The sequence below is a fragment of the Schistocerca serialis genome, chromosome 4, assembly GCF_023864345.2.
Source record: "Schistocerca serialis cubense isolate TAMUIC-IGC-003099 chromosome 4, iqSchSeri2.2, whole genome shotgun sequence".
In the NCBI taxonomy this organism is placed as follows: Eukaryota; Metazoa; Arthropoda; class Insecta; order Orthoptera; family Acrididae; genus Schistocerca; species Schistocerca serialis.
Genome location: NC_064641.1, coordinates 225,754,486 through 225,776,241, shown reverse-complemented (window position 1 = coordinate 225,776,241; position 21,756 = coordinate 225,754,486). Strand labels below are relative to the sequence as shown.

The window sequence follows — 21,756 nt, the reverse complement described above, 5'->3', positions numbered from 1 at the left end:
GTAAAAATTAATATGAAGGAAGGAAAAGGAGGTTTTAACATTCTGACAACAATGGTATTGTTAGAGGGAGGGGATAAATTACAGCAGGAGAGGGATAAGTAAGGAAACTGACTGTGTCGCTTTCAAAGGAACCACCCTAGTATATCCATTAATGGGAATTCAAAAGTTTACATACTTTAGAAGGAACCACCCTAGCATATGTATTAAATGATTCATGGAAATCAAAATAAACTAAATCTGCATCACTGGAGGGAAATTTGAATAACACTCCTCCCAATTGCAAACTGATATGAATCATGTATCTGAAAGAATACATGTTTTGTACGTAGCAACTGCTGAAACAGTGACTGACTGGTAATATGTGGCTAGTACACAAACAAAAAGGAGAAGAAGAATACAGAAGTTGAATCTCTAGCTTTCATAATCTTTTAAAACATTCCTTTTAGTGGAAGATAAACAGTAGAAAGTAAATGTTCAGTTTTGCAACATGTGATACCAAGTCCAAAGATCACATGCTGAAGATTTTTCGGATTTATAAACTTAATTCATTCATTTGTTGTGTTCTGTGGATCCCAACAGGGATATGAAATAAATCGATTATACAGTAACAAAAGACAAATATAACAGAGACTTACTCTGTGTAGGCCTACTGTGTTAACAGTAAACCTCACTATCCCTCTTGAACACTATTCATAATTATGCCAGCTAAATTTAATCCGATAAATGAGAAAGAGAGGTAATACTTTGAAAAAAGCTTGTGTCTCCTTAGTTATACTAAATAGCTGTAGTTTATTTCCAATGGGTAGCTGAATATTTACTCCAATTTCAATGGTTGAGTTTATAGAAGCTAACAACAAATACTGACTTCTTTTAGAGTTCACAAAATCATCATTCAGCATGTAACATATCCAGTTTTGCATAGATCTGCTATAAGAGTGTTTTCATCCAACCTGTCACATGACACTAGGCACTTCTACTCATCTCAGCTGGTCATACTGCAGAGGAAAAGCTATGCCTTTCTCTTTTCATGTTGTGTTGGCAGATTCCCACAGAAACCAGAGCAGTGTGTTTCTCCTCCTAGTTCTCACAGCTAATCAGCTGCCTGACTGCTTCACATTTGCAAGTTAGTCCACTACACTTCTAACAGAGAAACTTGCCAAGTAAATCTCATAATGTCAACAATTGTTGCTCACTACCTGCATAAATAACAATACTACTTCACAAAAGTCACTTTCTCACATTACTTTAGGAAAACTATAATTCATCTAGGTCACAATGGCATACTGCAAATGAATCTGATTTGTAAATTCTGCAAAGAGGCAAAACATAAATTACGTCTGAGGCTCACATTCAAATTTGCATGTCATTAGCTTATAACTTTATCTTATCTTTTCACACTGTCCAGGTAAGTGGAGATGTTTTATACTTGGTATTCTGCCTCTGTGTTACGTGTTGATTGTTTCTTAGAAGTACATCAGTGATCTGTTTTGGAACCGTGCAGACTAATACAGTTGCAAAAAGTAAACTGTGTATAGTCCTTTTTTAGCATATTGTATCAAAAAGTGTCAGTGCATGTTTAACAAAAGTAAAATCTAGTAGTTATATCAAAATAAAGAAAATAATGAAAATATAATTATTTTTAAATAATTATTTGCCAGAACTGTTCTCCTATATGACTCATTACAGTTTTACAAAAATTTCTGTTGCATGAGTTTATAGACTTAATACTACAAATATACAAAAAATTGAAAAAAATTACTGTAATGACATTTGTAGCCAACCTGCTGCTCTAATGAGTTAGAAACTACATGAACCCCTTTCTTTTGGGTTTTAATATGAAACGCTGGATGAATTGATTGAAAGAAACTTATTTTTTCCTTGCTTCTTTTGTACTGCCATGATATCAATAGAAATGATGTTGAGATCTAAGCATCTTATGTTTCCTATCACTGTATTCTGTTTTAGCGGCCTTTATACTGTAAATGTTACTCACCTTCTGGGCTTCGGCCTAACAATCTCATGACTGCCTTCGGTCATGCACAGTGGGCTGAGTGCACTGCGGTAGTGGTCGGCATCCCTAAATTCGGCAACTGGTTGGCTGTGTACTGGTTGAGAATGTGGACCAGAGGCTGCGGTGGGTCCTCCAGAGGAGCAGGGAGCCGACACAGGTGTGGACATGACTACTGCTCTGCCTGAAACATAGAATGCCCAGCATCAGGTTACAAGCTGTACTGCAAACTGCCAAAGATATCATTAGTTGTCAGCAACCACCAAAGAAAGCTTAAGCATTATGGGTGCTTGTGCTGAACTGTGAAAGCTGGAAGTCTGAGATGATCAGGGGTGTTTATGACCTATTCATGGATATTAAGAATGCATAAACTTACATGACAGAACATTTACTCCTTAATGATACTTACAGTTTTAAGGAATCAGTTTCAGATGAATGGCAGTTCAAACATTGTTTTTTTGTGACTGTATAGTTGCAAACTTAATTGCCACATAGGCTTTGTACTTTACTCAAAGTGTCATTATGGAGTCCTGTACTAAGACTTTTTTTCCCTTAATTACTCACACCAATGAACCAGAAAACTGAGATGTTCAAGAATTTGGAAATGTGTTTAATACATTTCCTGTAGCTTTAAATTAACATATAATCTGGACTCTGGGAATATAAATTCCTTAAAACCTCATAACAGATGCAAAACATGATGAATAATATTGTTAATGCATCATACTTTATTCACTTTGGTCACAGCAGCTAGTGATCAAAACAGCTAGTATTGCTGTTACACTGTACAAATTTCTTTTGGTTTGCATGTGTGGTACGTAATTCGTTATTCTGTGGCTGAAGGTACTTCATCAAACCATTGCGTACTGAAAACTACAGATGTTAATGCTTCAGAAAACTGCAGTGAATCGTTTATAACTATGCCTAACACCATTAGGTATCAAGAAAACAGAACACCTCTCAAATCTTTTTAGTTGGTAATAAAAACTAACTGAAAAACAAATACTTCCATGACTTGCTGCACATCTATTATATTCAAGTTCCAGCATCCAAGAAATCTGTGTGTGTGTGAAACAGGATAACTCTCAAATGTAAAAACCAGGGGTGTGAGCAATGTCAATTTTGATAGTTCCCGTATCCAGCAACAGATGGCAACACTTATCTCTAAGCTTTTACGTTTGGGGGTTTGCCCGTTTTACTGCGCATGTCTCCATACGTGCTACCTACACACACACACACACACACATTACTCCGGAGAACGTATGGCCTTTCTACTGTATGTTTCAGAAACGTTTCTTTGACGTATTAGGCGTAGCTCGACCCAAACATTTCTGCCGATTGTATGGCAAGGCGTTATGCAACCCACATCAACCCCTTGGCCCCCCAGCCAACGACCTTTGCAGCGCCGGTACGGACATAAACGCAGGAATTTTCAGGGACGTATGGACCGGTTCCGGAAGCCTGCTTCCTCGGGTCGTTTCCCGACACTGCTGCAAGGAAGTTCTTAATGAAACGACATCCTTTCGCCCTGGTTTCGTCATTGCACGCGCTGGGCACCCAACAACATGACACACTTGTTTCAGAATCTTGTCCATAAATTTCCGTAAATAACATGCGAGAAACTGAACTTATTTAATATATTAAGTACACTTGCAATTAAAGTACTTACTCACCGCCGTCCGAGGCTTTGGCTGGTTCGCTGTCGCTAATGTAGTCGATTGCATTCTATCAGCAATGGTTTACAGTCTGTCATTGATTTTCCTTAGTCTTTATTTGCAGTCTCTGGTCTTTTAAAACAGCACTTCTTTCCCAGTTTACGTCCAATCTACAGGCGTTCCGAGACACACACAAATTTTTTCGATATCTGTTTCGTTTTCTTCTACAAATTACTTAGGCTTATTTGATATTGCTACATGAAATCGGGAAAAACTCCAAACAGCTAAGATCGCTAGTAAATTCTTTATTTAAATAAAACCATTTATCTCAAAAAATGCTTTACTAGCTGTTTTGAGTTTTTCCTGAATTCATTATTCTACAGATCGCCCCCATTCTGGTAACGTCAGGAATATGTTATTGATATACATGTAAACGATTCAGCTGTCTTCGTTCTGTTAGTCACTCAGTCGTGACATGAGGCTTCTTCCTTCGCCTTTTTGGCCAATTTTTCCGGGGAAAATAAAAATATCTGCCAGCCGTTCTGTATAGAATATAATAATAATGTTTACGATTATTGCACGTAATTTTTGAAACAGTGAAAGTAAAAAAAAAAAAATCCTTAACATAAGATTGTGCATATTTTCGAACGTTTGACGAATACTTCCGTCATAATTCCACTGTATTAAACAACCAAATTTTAAGTTTCAGAAATCGATACAAGGGTTTTAATTGCAAATTCTCTTCCATTATGCTCTATTGGGCAATGTTACTGGGGCTGCCATACGTTCGGGTCTCCTCGGATTTGTCCCAATGTCCTGGGGGTGTACAACTGTTCGGGGTAAACTCAGACTTTTTCGTGTCCGGACAAATTCGTTCGATTCGAAATAAATAGATTGAATAAATTGTAGCGGGACTTTGAATTTCGCCGCGCTACACTCGTTCCCTCAGATAAAACATATCCCGTCGCAGCGGTACGAGCGCTCGACGGCAGAGAAACTACTAACATTGTAACTCTTTTTTTGTTTTCTATCCGTTTCAATTGTCTCTTGATAGCCGAAGCTTAAGGCAGACGTGATCTGATTAAGACGAAAAAACTTATTAATGTGTAGACATTGTGGAAGTTGTTATGAAATTCGGAGGATGGAGAGAAGCAACTAAAATGAATTGCATTTAATATCAAGACGGTTTTTGTGTACATTAGAAATTCCTGGACAATGAAACTTATTGCAAGATTTCGGAGCCGACTTTTCACGCAGAAATGAAGGAGATTTTTGAAGACCTGGACGCCGCACGAAAGAAGACAAGTTAACCTGGTAAAGGATGATTTATCTACGCCACTTACCCCTGTCAGTTACGTTTTATTATTCTCTGTTTCTTTTCATTAAGTTTTGTAGTGGAAATTGGTTTAACTTTTGCTCAAAAACGCCACAAGGACCACCCCAACAATAGCTTTTCCGAATCACGAAGTCCGATAGCTTTTCTGTAATACGAAGTCCGATTTGCATTTCATTCTTTCCCTTTTTTACGGTCTCTCTTCTCCATTTATTTGTTTTATTAACCACTACAACTGGCTCCCCCGACAGGACGCAATTTTCGGGTGTGTCGTTTTTGAGCAAATTTAAAACTTTAATTTGTATTTTTTCCCAACAGAGAATATCAAAAAATCCTGAACTTTAAAGGGTAACTAAAACACCAACTTTATTGTACCTAAGCAAATGATTATACCACAATATTGTAAAGAATTTTTGTAACTAATTCAATCTGTTTTTCTTTGCATGGCATGTGTTGATGCAAAACTGTTATTTTGAGGACTTTTGGTGATTATCCGATGTAGATGTATTAAGAAAATCCATATTTTGACGAATACGATTTACGCAGAAGTGTTTGACCAGCCGCTGCAGGACAGAAAATTTAATGGTGAGTCACACAATCATGTTTCATTCAAGCATTCAATAGCCAACTGCAGAATCCATTTTTCCCTTTCCACACATCCTGTAGTTTTCTTCTAGACTTTTCAAAATTATGTATCTCTATTGTAGTTTGTGGTAATTATAGTATTGTTGTAGCATATGAAGATCGTGAATTTGACAGCCAAACAGTCATTTGTTACGAAAAATTTTGTCCGCCCTGCTGCAGCTTTCTCAATCATTGTTTGCAATAGAGCAATCATTTACATTGACGAGAAAATATTTCAACCTAAATTTGAGTCAAATCTTTATTAATCAGACTTATATTATTCCCTTTTTGACTTATGATTATACATCCTATTACAATGGAACGCGGTAAGGTAGAGATAGTTTCGGCAGATGAGTTAAGTGAAGTAGATTCATCGTTCAACCAACACTAAAGTCCGCGTTTCCCTCCATGGACGAGTTCACAGATCAATGCAATGATTTTGCCTCAAACTCGCAACATTTGTGATAATACACAGATGGCTACTTTAAATGACGAAATGTGGAATGTACGCGAGACTAGACCCTCAGCGCCATTGTTAACATCAGTGTCAGAACCGAATATGAGACAAATTCAGCAATGTGACACAAATCGGACACAGGAAACTGACAAACTGAACCGACTATTAGAGTGATTTGCAGACATGAAACAAGACGTTAGTCAGAAAATTGATGCAAAACTGGACGCACTTGGTCAGGACTTTAAACAAAGGCTAGATAAAAGCGACGAAAAATTTGACGTATTAAACCGTACTATGAACGAAAATTTTGAACGAACGACAAAACAGATGACAGAATTAAATAACACCACTCAACAGCTCAACCAGCGATTTGAGACATTGTCCGATCGAGTAATTAAACAGGAAGAAACTTTGGTTACATTCACACATGAAACAAAAAACAATATCACCCGATGTGAGAATCAGTTAACTCAAATAGTTATTGTGCAGCAGGAAGTGAATACTCGTGTGGAAGAGTTAGCTCAGGCTCAAACTTCAGCTAGCTCCACCCAAGAAAAGCTGACTGAAGAAGTGGGAAATATTACCCAACAGCTCACAATGGTAGTTCTTGAACAAACCCACCTCAAAGAAAAGATAGAAAAATTAGAAGATCGAGCGGACCTCGCGTCACTAAACAACGACACCAACATGGCCGAAAGAATTGTACATGAATGTAAATTGTGTGACGACTACCTGGACAAAAAACTTGAAACAATTACACAGGACATACTTTCAAAAACAAAGACACATGTTAAAGACGAGACAAAACACATATAAGACGAAGTGACAAAATTACGAGACAATGTTGTGCCGTGTTTGGCGATAGGTGCAAACGCATCGTCAGGAAACGACAAAACAGCTAAAACCATGGCTAATGAACACAAAGCAATCATAGATTTAAGTAATGGCATATGTCAATTATCCGTAGGATTAATGTTGAACTTAACAAGACGATTGAACCACGACAAAAACATTACGAAGTAAGTCAATTTCAATTGGTATATCCTACCATAGTTAGTGCATGTAATTTAACACCTGAAGATTCAGACTATCAGGAGACTGAGCAGGATTTATTGTATCAGAAATGTGTCGAATCTGACTATTTAACGAAACAACAGCAAGAAGAACTGTACAAATTATTATGTGATTATGCACAAGTTTTCAGTGAGAGGCCTGACGTAATCAGTAGTTATAGCTACAAAATGGATGTTAGGCCACATAAGACTTATTGTAGGACACATTATAATATTCCATGGGCGAAGAAACCTGCAGTTTTACGTGAAATCGAGCGTATGTTGACCTGGGGTGTTATAGAAAAATCACATTCCCCTTATTGCAGTCCTATCCTGGCGGTAGGCAAGCAAGATGGAAATGTCAGATTGGTACTAGACGATGTGAAATCAACAAAATTATTATACCCGTTAACACAAGACCCGTCAACTTGGATGAACAGTTGCTAAAATTTTATAATGTACAATACCTAACTAATATTGACCTCCGCTCATCGTACTGGCAGGTGTCCCTTCACAATGACAGTCGTAAATACACTGCTTTCCTTTGTGAAGGACGCAGTTATCAGTTTTGTGTGTTGCCTTTTGGTTTGCGCGAAAGCGCGGGCGTGTTCATCGAGGCGCTTGACGCCGTTCTCGGTCCGTGTTTGTTGTCACGCGTCACGGCGTACGTCGATGACATCGTCGTGGCAACAAATACGTGAGAGGAACATATTGATATGTTACAGCAAATTTTATTTAAATTTTCACAAGCTGGAGTCACAGTAAATCTTTCGAAGTCCAAAGTAGGAAGGCGTGAAATCAAGTTTTTAGGCCATATTGTCTCGCCGGAAGGTATTCGTCCCGATTCTAAGAAGATTGATGCTATTCGTAATTTCCCTCCTCCACAAAACCGCAAACAGTAGAAAGCATTCTTAGGTTTATCTTCTTTCTTTCGGAAGTTTGTTTCAAAACAGCTTCTGAACAGCTCTCACCTGCTAACTTTATTGAAAAGGAACGCAATTTGGAGATGGACAGAGTTTTGCCAAGCTGATTTTCAGGCTATTAAAGATGCATTGGTGAACGCACCCCTCCTCTGCCACCCTGGCATGACGTCAGATTTTTGCCTAGCCACGGATTCGTCATCATACGGCCTTGGAGCTTTTCTATTTCAAATTCAATCTGAATTAAGACAATCTGTCATCAAACCCATAAGTTTTGCGAGCCGCACACTCACTGAGTGCGAGAGGTCGTACTCGGTGACGGAGCGGGAGGCTCTTGCCATTATTTGGGCATTCCGTAAGTTTCGCTACTTTCTTTGGGGTAAACATACTCGCATATACACAGACCACCAAGCCCTTTCTTTCTTGCTATCATGCAAATTGCTTCATTCACGGCTCACCCGGTGGTGCCCTTCACTGCAAGAATACAGCTTCGAAATTATTTACATTAAAGGTAAATCAAACGTAGTAGCAGATGCCCTGTCCCGTTTGCCCCAAGGCATACAGGATTTTTCGGAACTTTCCGAGCAAACATCAGACTTTAACATCTTACTTATGTATGATGGTACATACGCCCCATACTACCGCAATATGTGCAAGAACTTTGCTTCACTTCAGGACAGCGACCCCAGGTGGTCAAATATCAAATAGAAATTACGTACAGATCCTTCTTCACATTTACAAAGATATTACACAATACACAAAAATGTACTTTTTCATAGGCGTACCCCAGACTCGCACCATTGGTGTGTCTGTCTACCCGACGCGCATGTTGACGATTTTATTCTGTTCACACACAAAACTTGGGGACACTACGGAGTCACCAAATGCACTGATAAAATAGTACAGTACTGTTATTTTCCCAATCTGCGTCGGAGAGTGTTACAAATTGTTCGTAAATGTATCATCTGCCAAAAAGCAAAATTTTCCAACCGATCATCTTTGAATGAATTACATCCTATTATACCAAACCGGCCTTTGGAGTTAGTATCGTTGGATATCGCCGGACCTTATCCCAGAGCTCGTGGAGGTGTGAAATACATCGTTGCTGTATTTGATGTCTTCTCAAAATACTTAAAATTGTATGCCATCCGCACTGTCAACGCATCTGCTATTGCTAGACGTTTGACTAACAGTTACTTTACAAGGTTTGGCAAACCCCACAGCACTATCACGGATAACGCACCCTATTTTACGGGAAGAAAATGTAAATCTTTTGTTGCCACACATAACATCAAACATATTCTTACATCAGCATTTCTCCCGGAAGGGAACCCCGTAGAAGAATTTTTAGAGAGTTTGGTCAATTCGTGAGAATACATTCACCTCGCAAACACACAAAGTGGATTTAATTTTTAGCACCCTTTGAGCAGATAGTAAACAATTTGCCTCATGCCTCGACAGGATACCCACCACAGGAATTATTATTAAACAAACCTGAACAGAACAAGTGGGCTATGCCCATTCCAAAGCTAACCGCATCCACAACACATACACCTTTGGAAGAGAAAGTAAGACAGGCATACACTACGTTGTGCAATAAAGCCAAAATCAGGAAAGAGAAGTATGACAAACATGTTACAAATACACAAACCTATCAGGTTGATGACCTTGTTCTTTTGCGTTCACATCCCAAGTCTCCAAAGTTAAAACAACTGAACAGAAAATGGCAGCTATTATATTCAGGTCCTTTCAGAATAGCAAGCATACCTCACCCAGGTTGTTACTCCCTAGAATACCCGTTATCTCACAAGCCGAGGGGGCTGCATCCCCACAGACATTTGAAACCCTTTGTGCACTAAAACAACATAATATAATGATGACTAAGTTGAACATGAGCACGTTGCTGTGAAAACGAGATCATAAATACACTCCTGGAAATGGAAAAAAGAACACATTGACACCGGTGTGTCAGACCCACCATACTTGCTCCTGACACTGCGAGAGGGCTGTACAAGCAATGATCACACGCACGGCACAGCGGACACACCAGGAACCGCGGTGTTGGCCGTCGAATGGCGCTAGCTGCGCAGCATTTGTGCACCGCCGCCGACAGTGTCAGCCAGTTTGCCGTGGCATACGGAGCTCCATCGCAGTCTTTAACACTGGTAGCATGCCGCGACAGCGTGGACGTGAACCGTATGTGCAGTTGACGAACTTTGAGCGAGGGCGTATAGTGGGCATGCGGGAGGCCGGGTGGACGTACCGCCGAATTGCTCAACACGTGGGGCGTGAGGTCTCCACAGTACATCGATGATGTCGCCAGTGGTCGGCGGAAGGTGCACGTGCCCGTCGACCTGGGACCGGACCGCAGCGACGCACGGATGCACGCCAAGACCGTAGGATCCTACGCAGTGCCGTAGGGGACCGCACCGCCACTTCCCAGCAAATTAGGGACACTGTTGCTCCTGGGGTATCGGCGAGGACCATTCGCAACCGTCTCCATGAAGATGGGCTACGGTCCCGCACACCGTTAGGCCGTCTTCCGCTCACGCCCCAACATCGTGCAGCCCGCCTCCAGTGGTGTCGCGACAGGCGTGAATGGAGGGACGAATGGAGACGTGTCGTCTTCAGCGATGAGAGTCGCTTCTGCCTTGGTGCCAATGATGGTCGTATGCGTGTTTGGCGCCGTGCAGGTGAGCACCACAATCAGGACTGCATACGACCGAGGCACACAGGGCCAACACCCGGCATCATGGTGTGGGGAGCGATCTCCTACACTGGCCGCACACCACTGGTGATCGTCGAGGGGACACTGAATAGTGCACGGTACATCCAAACCGTCATCGAACCCATCGTTCTACCATTCCTAGACCGGCAAGGGAACTTGCTGTTCCAACAGGACAATGCACGTCCGCATGTATCCCGTGCCACCCAACGTGCTCTAGAAGGTGTAAGTCAACTACCCTGGCCAGCAAGATCTCCGGATCTGTCCCCCATTGAGCATGTTTGGGACTGGATGAAGCGTCGTCTCACGCGGTCTGCACGTCCAGCACGAACGCTGGTCCAACTGAGGCGCCAGGTGGAAATGGCATGGCAAGCCGTTCCACAGGACTACATCCAGCATCTCTACGATCGTCTCCATGGGAGAATAGCAGCGTGCATTGCTGCGAAAGGTGGATATACACTGTACTAGTGCCGACATTGTGCATGCTCTGTTGCCTGTGTCTATGTGCCTGTGGTTCTGTCAGTGTGATCATGTGATGTATCTGACCCCAGGAATGTGTCAATAAAGTTTCCCCTTCCTGGGACAATGTATTCACGGTGTTCTTATTTCAATTTCCAGGAGTGTATTTGTATTGAATACACGAACATTAAGTTGTACAGCCTAAGAACACAAACATTCATTTATGGAAATTATATACTGCAGTTACACTTGTACACATAATTATGAAGAGAATGTAAACCCAGGTGAGTACACTTACTAAATGAGAAAAGATATTAATGTAGGAATGAGATCTACACAGGTTACATTTGTTGTTAATTGTAAATTATAAGGTGAATCAACAATTAGTTAGTTATTTCAAGGCACTCCAATGACAGGAGATAATAGCTGTTGAAATCAGTAATGACATAGGTATGTAGCAGAATGAATGAGGACGTAAGAATGAATGATCAGTATGAATGAGTTAATATTTAGGTTATTATAAGAAGGTAAGTTACTGTGAAGTAGTTGATGGAGACAGATTATTTGAGGAAAATATTATTGGAATTTTATGAGAATGGAAGTGCCAAATGGCCCCACGTATGTGATATATTAATGTTTGATGAGGAATATGTTTAATGTATAAGGATATATATATTATGATGAATATGTGAGTAAGGAATGAGTGAGAATGTTTTGGTAATATTGTGCTACATAGAGAAGTGAGTAAACAGTCTACATCTTTAAGATTATATAAGAATTTCAATTTGAAAGAAAACATTTGTGATGAGTTAGAACACGTGAGTACAAGACACTAAATGTGAATCTATTTTCTGTGCCCTTGAAAATGAACGAATGCAAGAAAAGCAGAGTGAACATTATGATGATTACAGCTGTGGAGATAAGTGTGATAAGAACGAAGCTTGGAAACACATTAGCTTTAATTTATGGCAGAACTGTAACTTGGTAACCTTTTGTTAAGTTTTGTTAAGCCACTGTGTGGAAGAAAACATTTATAGTTTGTGTTCACCAGGAGAATGATATTTTAAGGAACTTAAGTTGAAATATAGTTTTTACACAGCCCTCATGTGAATACATTTGTATAGAAAAAATTTTTTTTACAAAAGACAGAAAACCCTGAGGAAGCAAAAGATAGGAGAGTTATTAAGGCCGTTTTGCGATTCGTACAACACCTCCACTTAAGCGAACAGATGACAAAATTACATCTACGTTGAAGACATTTGACTTTTCAGGCTATGCAAGGTAAGTGCAAAGGAGCAGTGACCATCCGTGCAGCCGACGTCGAGCAACGGACAGTGAGAAAGAGACATTTTACTGTCAATTATAATAATATGTTCTTTATTTATGGTGTATAGATAGAAATTATATATATATATATATATATATATATATATATATATACCACATACATGATGTTTAACCTTCACTAAAGTAGAAGAAAGTTCATGGTTGAACTCTTGAGAGGAAATTTGATATGTTATCATATAATACACATTATGAGAGAGACAATCTCTGAGATACATTTTCCATTTGTACAGACGGTATCCACAAGAAGTGGAGATATTGAGGATGTACTGAGCAGATATACGATTCACTCATACAAGGATTTGTTAAGGTATAATACGCTAAGTCATATGAACAATCACAACACAAACAGAGAATCTGTCATGATGTTACCCTACACAGACTTGACGTAAGGACACTTACATTTACCCATGATTTGGTAAATTGTAAGCACCCCCTTTCACACACCCCTTGAAGGTGATGCAAACATTATAACGTATTGTGTACTCTTTTTATGTATTAGCAGTAGGATTTGGCAGTTTTTAGGTAGTGATTAGTTTCTTCCAGTCTATCTTTCTTTCCTTCTCCATCATCCTACCACCTCCTGCAGCTGGGTATTGTTTGTTTATGGAATGTAAGAATATATTGTGTGACAGTAAACTTTCAGGTATGAATAAAAAGACATGAAGAAAACTGAATGTTGATGGCATTACAAGCCTGGTCAACCACTAGCCAGCCAAGATATGGAATCAAAAGAAAGAAAGAAATAATAAATGAAGGAAAGCCCGTGCTTTAAGTATTAAGTCTGATATCCCATGGCACGCCCAAACCTGAATAAAAAAAATATAATAATAAATAAAAATAAAAAAAATTAATACCCCAATAAAAGAAAGCCAATGGGACTTGGTATAATTTTTTTTAGTGTAAATATTTCACATGCATATTCTTGTAAATTTATATGTATTTGTATATGTGTTAAAACTTTGCATATTGTCAACATACACTCCTGGAAATTGAAATAAGAACACCGTGAATTCATTGTCCCAGGAAGGGGAAACTTTATTGACACATTCCTGGGGTCAGATACATCACATGATCACACTGACAGACCCACAGGCACATAGACACAGGCAACAGAGCATGCACAATGTCGGCACTAGTACAGTGTATATCCACCTTTCGCAGCAATGCACGCTGCTATTCTCCCATGGAGACGATCGTAGAGATGCTGGATGTAGTCCTGTGGAACGGCTTGCCATGCCATTTCCACCTGGCGCCTCAGTTGGACCAGCGTTCGTGCTGGACGTGCAGACCGCGTGAGACCACGCTTCATCCAGTCCCAAACATGCTCAATGGGGGACAGATCCGGAGATCTTGCTGGCCAGGGTAGTTGACTTACACCTTCTAGAGCACGTTGGGTGGCACGGGATACATGCGGACGTGCTTTGTCCTGTTGGAACAGCAAGTTCCCTTGCCGGTCTAGGAATGGTAGAACGATGGGTTCGATGACGGTTTGGATGTACCGTGCACTATTCAGTGTCCCCTCGACGATCACCAGTGGTGTACGGCCAGTGTAGGAGATCGCTCCCCACACCATGATGCCGGGTGTTGGCCCTGTGTGCCTCGGTCGTATGCAGTCCTGATTGTGGCGCTCACCTGCACGGCGCCAAACACGCATACGACCATCATTGGCACCAAGGCAGAAGCGACTCTCATCGCTGAAGACGACACGTCTCCATTCGTCCCTCCATTCACGCCTGTCGCGACACCACTGGAGGCGGGCTGCACGATGTTGGGGCGTGAGCGGAAGACGGCCTAACGGTGTGCGGGACCGTAGCCCAGCTTCATGAAGACGGTTGCGAATGGTCCTCGCCGATACCCCAGGAGCAACAGTGTCCCTAATTTGCTGGGAAGTGGCGGTGCGGTCCCCTACGGCACTGCGTAGGATCCTACGGTCTTGGCGTGCATCCGTGCGTCGCTGCGGTCCGGTCCCAGGTCGACGGGCACGTGCACCTTCCGCCGACCACTGGCGACAACATCGATGTACTGTGGAGACCTCACGCCCCACGTGTTGAGCAATTCGGCGGTACGTCCACCCGGCCTCCCGCATGCCCACTATACGCCCTCGCTCAAAGTCCGTCAACTGCACATACGGTTCACGTCCACGCTGTCGCGGCATGCTACCAGTGTTAAAGACTGCGATGGAGCTCCGTATGCCACGGCAAACTGGCTGACACTGACGGCGGCGGTGCACAAATGCTGCGCAGTTAGCGCCATTCGACGGCCAACACCGCGGTTCCTGGTGTGTCCGCTGTGCCGTGCATGTGATCATTGCTTGTACAGCCCTCTCGCAGTGTCCGGAGCAAGTATGGTGGGTCTGACACACCGGTGTCAATGTGTTTTTTTTTCCATTTCCAGGAGTGTATTTTGAAATGTGACCACGAAATGTAAGCTTTCATAATTAACTATGTAAACATGCTGGGACACCGTGAACTTTGTTAAAATGTAAATGTGGCAAAAAGTGTTGCAAACTGTGTTAAACAGTGAACGTTATAAACGACGAAATTTGTGAAACTTATGGTGCATAAACCAAATAACTGTTTGTAAACCGATATAAACTGCAATTTACTTGGATGATAATGAGGATTTCCACACTGCAATTGAACGTTTGTTGGCGAGTGTAAACAACGTGATGATACACCTACCTTTGCGAACATCGACGCCGTTGTTCCTGGCCGGCCTTCACATGCTTTGGAGAAAATAAACTCAGCACCTGTCGTAGGCGATGTGGAGGCTAAAAACTACATCGACCATATAAGCCCCGGGAACAATAGTCATGAAAACGCACAAGGACCTGGAGTGTTGTGTCGTAACAGAAGACATGGACGTTGCTTCAGATCACACACACGCTCAATCTTATGGTGTCACCGGACTTAACACGCCATTTATGCTGGAATAACAACTTGTAGTGAACACTATGTGAAAGTGAATACTGTGCAAGATTGTCATAACACAGCGATTTTGAAACTGCCGCACGCGAAATTCAGTGATGCTATTGCGCATGCGCAAAGACTACGTGCTGCCAGAGATGCATTGGGAAACCAACGCTGGAAGCCAACGATTGCTGGAAGCGCACAACATTAACTGCGCTGGTGAGCAGCTTGCTCCAACACACACTATGTAAACATATATATATTAATTGTCTAAAAAGGATCAAAACTGTAACAAGTGTATGTTGTTGTTGTTGTTGTGGTCTTCAGTCCTGAGACTGGTTTGATGCAGCTCTCCATGCTACTCTATCCTGTGCAAGCTTTTTCATCTCCCAGTACCTACTGCAACCTACATCCTTCTGAATCTGCTTAGTGTATTAATCTCTTGGTCTCCCTCTACGATTTTTACCCTCCACGCTGCCCTCCAATTCTAAATTGGTGATCCCTTGATGCCTCAGAACATGTCTTACCAACCGATCCCTTCTTCTGGTCAAGTTGTGCCACAAACTTCTCTTCTCCCCAAACCTATTCAATACTTCCTCATTAGTTATGTGATCTACCCATCTAATCTTCAGCATTCTTCTGTAGCACCACATTTCGAAAGCTTCTATTTTCCTCTTGTCCAAACTATTTATCGTCCATGTTTCACTTCCATACATGGCTACACTCCATACGAATACTTTCAGAAATGACTTCCTGACACTTAAATCAATACTGGATGTTAACAAATTTCTCTTCTTCAGAACCGCTTTCCTTGCCATTGCCAGCCTACGTTTTATATCCTCTCTACTTTGACCATCATCAGTTATTTTGCTCCCCAAATAGCAAAACTCCTTTACTACTTTAAGTGCCTCATTTCCTAATCTAATTCCCTCAGCATCACCCGACTTAATTAGACTACATTCCATTATCCTTGTTTTGCTTTTGTTGATGTTCATCTTATATCCTCCTTTCAAAACACTGTCCATTCCGTTCAACTGCTCTTCCAAGTCCTTTGCTGTCTCTGACAGAATTACAATGTCATCGGCGAACCTCAAAGTTTTTACTTCTTCTCCATGGTATTTAATACCTACTCCGAATTTTTCTTTTGTTTCCTTTACTGCTTGCTCAATATACAGATTGAACCACATCGGGGAGAGGCTGCAACCCTGTCTTACACCCTTCCCAACCACTGCTTCCCTTTCATGTCCCTCGACTCTTATAACTGCCATCTGCTTTCTGTACAAATTGTAAATAGCCTTTCGCTCCCTGTATTTTACCCCTGTCACCTTTAGTGTATGTAATATACAGATTTAGAAACCAAGTATTGACAAAGATAATCCTCTAAGTATGCACGAGGCGTTTCCTGGGAAAATATGTATAATAGACATTTAGGTATATCTATTCTATTGTTTGCTAGCCTGCCACGCTAAATGTTTTAGCGTGACAGTCGAGGGGGCGATGTAGCGGGACTTCGAATTTCGCCGCGCTACACTCGTTCCCTCAGATAAAAAATATCCCGTCGCAGCGGTATGAGCGCTCGACGGCAGAGAAACTACTAAAATTGTAACTCTTTTTTTGTTTTCTATCCGTTTCAATTGTCTCTTGATAGCCGAAGCTTAAGGCAGACGTGATCTGATTAAGACGAAAAAACTTATTAATGTGTAGACATTGTGGAAGTTGTTATGAAATTCGGAGGATGGAGAGAAGCAACTAAAATAAATTGCATTTAATATCAAGACGGTTTTTGTGTACATTAGAAATTCCTGGGCAATGAAACTTATTGAAAGATTTCTGAGCCGACTTTTCACGCAGAAATGAAGGAGATTTTTGAAGACCTGGACGCCGCACGAAAGAAGACAAGTTAACCTGGTAAAGGATGATTTATCTACGCCACTTACCCCTGTCAGTTACGTTTTGTTATTCTCTATTTCTTTTCATTAAGTTTTGTAGTGGAAATTGGTTTAACTTTTGCTCAAAAACGCCACAAGGACCACCCCAACAATAGCTTTTCCGAATCACGAAGTCCGATAGCTTTTCTGTAACAAAAAATCCGATTTGTGTTTCATTCTTCCTTTTTTCACGGTCATTTACGATTTTAAAACCCCCTTTTTATTCACCATTTCTTCCCACATTTCCAATCTTTCCTTTTATTCTCTCCTCTTTTTCTTTTTTATTTTCCACTACAAAATCTTATTTAAAATTTAATTAATGAGGACTGGCTGCCGCGAGGTTTAAGGCGCCATGTCACGGATTGCGCGGTCCCTCCCAGCGGAGGTTCGAGTCCTCCCTCGGGCATGGGTGTGTGTGTTGTCCTTAGCGTAAGTTAGTTTAAGTAGTTTGTAAGTATAGGGACCGAGGACCTAAGCAGTTTGGTCCCTTAGGAATTCACATACATTTGAACATTTGAGGACTGGCGCATTGGTATTTCATTCGTTTTATATTTTAAAAAACAGCGGCAAGCACGCTTAGACGCTCACCTTTACACGTGCCGGCCGAGCGGTTCAGTCCGGAACCGTGCATTGCTACGGTCGCAGGTTCGAATCCTGCCTCGGGCATGGATGTGTGTGATGTCCTTAGTTTAGTTAGGTTTAAGTAGTTCTAAGTTCTAGGGGACTGATGACCTCAGATGTTAAGTCCCATAGTGCTCAGAGCTATTTGAACCTCTCCTATACACGTATACTATGTATACATGCAGTCCCAAAACCGGATTTCTTAAACCGATGTACCAATACCGTTTCTGGTTGGTCGTGCAAACAGCTCAAAAGCGATTATGGAAATCCGTTACTAGCTGACGGTTTTCCACTATCACAATCCATTTTCGCTCCCGTGTAAACGCACAACCGTTTTTGAAACGTGCTTGGGCTCAGGTTACGTTTGGGCTGTCAGGTTACATCTTGTTTTCAAAATATTCGCCCAATGCGGACGGGATGACTCATTGGGCAATGAAGGATAAGCAGGAAATTAAGACTGCGAACGAAGCCGTCTACGTCTATTAATTAAGTGACGAGATATAGCAATTGTGCTGACTGAATCAGAAACTGGAACAGTGACGGAAACAGAAAAACCTCAAGGAGGGGGGCGCTATAAGATATCTTGAGCTACCTTTATTTTTACCGTAGTAAAAAATAATCAGTCACATGCAAAGTTAAAGAAAGTTTCATTTAAACTAATTATACACTTATACAAGGCAATGTCATATTACGAAGTAAAAAAGTTACAATTGTGGTACTCTTCCTTAAATGATGAATTCTATGCGCATATGCTTCCTGGCACATCGGTTAATTACATCGTCAATTGGACAATCAATGTCAGGGTAAGTGTTCAACAGAGCTAAGCCTCAAAGTCGATCCCTATGTGCCAGACAGAAACGTACAGGGCTATTACAAATGATTGAAGCGATTTCATAAATTCACTGTAGCTCCATTCATTGACATATGGTCACGACACACTACAGATACTTAGAAAAACTCATTAAGTTTTGTTCGGCTGAAGCCGCACTTCAGGTTTCTGCCGCCAGATCGCTCAAGAGCGCAGTGAGACAAAATGGCGACAGGAGCCGAGAAAGCGTATGTCGTGCTTGAAATGCACTCACATCAGTCAGTCATAACAGTGCAACGACACTTCAGGACGATGTTCAACAAAGATTCACCAACTGCTAACTCCATTCGGCGATGGTATGCGCAGTTTAAAGCTTCTGGATGCATCTGTAAGGGAAAATGAACGGGTCGACCTGCAGTGAGCGAAGAAACGGTTGAACGCGTGGGGGCAAGTTTCACGCGTAGCCCGCGGAAGTCGACGAATACAGCAAGAAGGGAGCTAAACGTACCACAGCCGACGGTTTGGAAAATCTTACGGAAAAGGCTAAAGCAGAAGCCTTACCGTTTACAATTGCTACAAGCCCTGACACCCGATGACAAAGTCAAACGCTTTGAATTTTCGGCGCGGTTGCAACAGCTCATGGAAGAGGATGCGTTTAGTGCGAAACTTGTTTTCAGTGATGAAGCAACATTTTTTCTTAATGGTGAAGTGAACAGACACACTGTGCGAATCTGGGCGGTAGAGAATCCTCAATCCTCACGCATTCGTGCAGCAAATTCGCAATTCACCAAAAGTTAATGTGTTTTGTGCAATCTCACGGTTTAAAGTTTACGGCCCCTTTTTCTTCTGCGAAAAAAGCGTTACAGGACACGTGTATCTGGACATGCTGGAAAATTGGCTCATGCCACAACTGGAGACCGACAGCGCCGACTTCATCTTTCAACAGGATGGTGCTCCACCGCACTTCCATCATGATGTCCGGCATTTCTTAAACAGGAGATTGGAAAACCGATGGATCGGTCGTGGTGGAGATCATGACCAGCAATTCATGTCATGGCCTCCACGCTCTCCCGACTTAACCCCATGCGATTTCTTTCTGTGGGGTTATGTGAAAGATTCAGTGTTTAAACTTCCTCTACCAAGAAACGTGCCAGAACTGCGAGCTCGCATCAACGATGCTTTCGAACTCATTGACGGGGACATGCTGCGCCGAGTGTAGGAGGAACTCGATTATCGGCTTGATGTCTGCCGAATCACTAAAGGGGCACATATCGAACATTTGTGAATGCCTAAAAAAACTTTTTGAGTTTTTGTATGTGTGTGCAAAGCATTGTGAAAATATCTCAAATAATAAAGTTATTGTAGAGCTGTGAAATCGCTTCAATCATTTGTAATAACCCTGTATAAAATACAATGACGCGGTCGCGCATGCTACATAGAGAAGTGCAACTACTCGATAACTCGTTCCAGTCGAGTCGACTGACGAAAGAAACGAGCGAATGCGATCGGCCACGCAAGGCGCGCCCCCTATATGTATCCGCCACTGAACTGGAACAGCTGTTTACCCGACGCCCTATTTAACTGGGCTAGCAAAAACGCTTCAAACCTTGACATGTAAACACGTCAGCGATAAACGCTTCCGAATCTCGGTTTTTGCCTTTCGAAAGTTGTGTTGCAAGTAAACGCAGTGATATTTTCCATACTTGTTTACTGAGAACAATGAGAAGCCACCGACAATCGACGCCAACATGCAGCGCGCTGCCTCACGGCGCGATCGTCGACAGGCTCTATGTGCTCATAAAAGTACTCCGATTTCACCCAATGTGCGACGTTTTCGAAAACTTCGTCCGATCGATTTAAGTTCAAATGTGTGTGAAATCTTATGGGACTTAACTGCGAAGGTCATCAAAAATGGTTCAAATGGCTCTGAGCACTATGGGACTTAACTTCTGAGGTCATCAGTCCCCTAGAACTAAGAACTACTTAAACCTAACTAACCTAAGGACATCACACACACCCATGCCCGAGGCAGGATTCCAACCTGCGTCCGTAGCGGTCGCGCGGTTCCAGACTGTAGCGCCTAGAACCGCTCGGCCACCCCGGCCAGCGAAGGTCATCAGTCCCTAAGCTTACACACTACTTAACCTAAATTATCCTAAGGACAAACACACACCCACGCCCGAGGGAGGACTCGAACCTCCGCCGGGACCAGCCGCACAGTCCATGACTGCAGCGCATAAGACCTCTCGGGTAATCCCGCGCGGCTGGATTTAAGTGCTGAGAGGCCTAAATATTACGAACTTATTCCAAAATACTGTCAAAAGAAGTGGCTTACTTTACATTTTAACGAGCAGCCCGTAAAAATCGTTTGTAGATATACCCTTGTACTATATTTTTGTTATAAATGATGATAGCCTCTAAGCGAAACAATCGGACATTCAAAGTATCTCTGCCAGATCACCTGGATTTGATAGTAATAGTAGAAGTAATAGTAGTAGTTTTCGACTTCGTTGAAAATGACACAGCCAATTTCGCTCACCGTCCTAGTCATTTACAGTGGAAACCCGATTATCCAACCCTCACTAACCAGGACTATTTCTTTTTTAATCGGCAACGATAATTATTAAATCTAAATAAATTTAGCCAACCGTCGTATACGGATCCTGGTATAGTGTCACTTAAAACACTGACACTGAGCAGTACAGTACCATATCGTCCCCATTTGTTGCGAGAGTAAAACGATGCCAAAGAGAACCATGGGCAAAAAGATCGAAAAACGTTGCTGCTAAATGTGGTGTTGGAATGTCCACGGCGAGATATTTGTGAGCCCATGGATGCAGTCTGCACGAAGAAAAGGGAAACTCGTGAAATTTTAACATTGTGCAGCCCTGTCAGCAACTGTGATAATTG

General features: G+C 41.8%; 1 protein-coding gene across 2 annotated transcripts in view; it reads right to left on the bottom strand.

Moving 5' to 3' along the window:
- Positions 1–21,756, bottom strand: part of LOC126473368 (ankyrin repeat and BTB/POZ domain-containing protein 2) — a 661,367-nt gene that overhangs the window by 274,712 nt on the left and 364,899 nt on the right. For both annotated transcript variants that reach the window (XM_050100375.1, XM_050100376.1), the window contains one exon: positions 1,994–2,192. In XM_050100375.1, coding sequence (XP_049956332.1) covers positions 1,994–2,178 — 185 coding nt within the window. In that variant the 5' untranslated portion in view covers positions 2,179–2,192. The remainder of the gene's footprint in view (positions 1–1,993; positions 2,193–21,756) is intronic.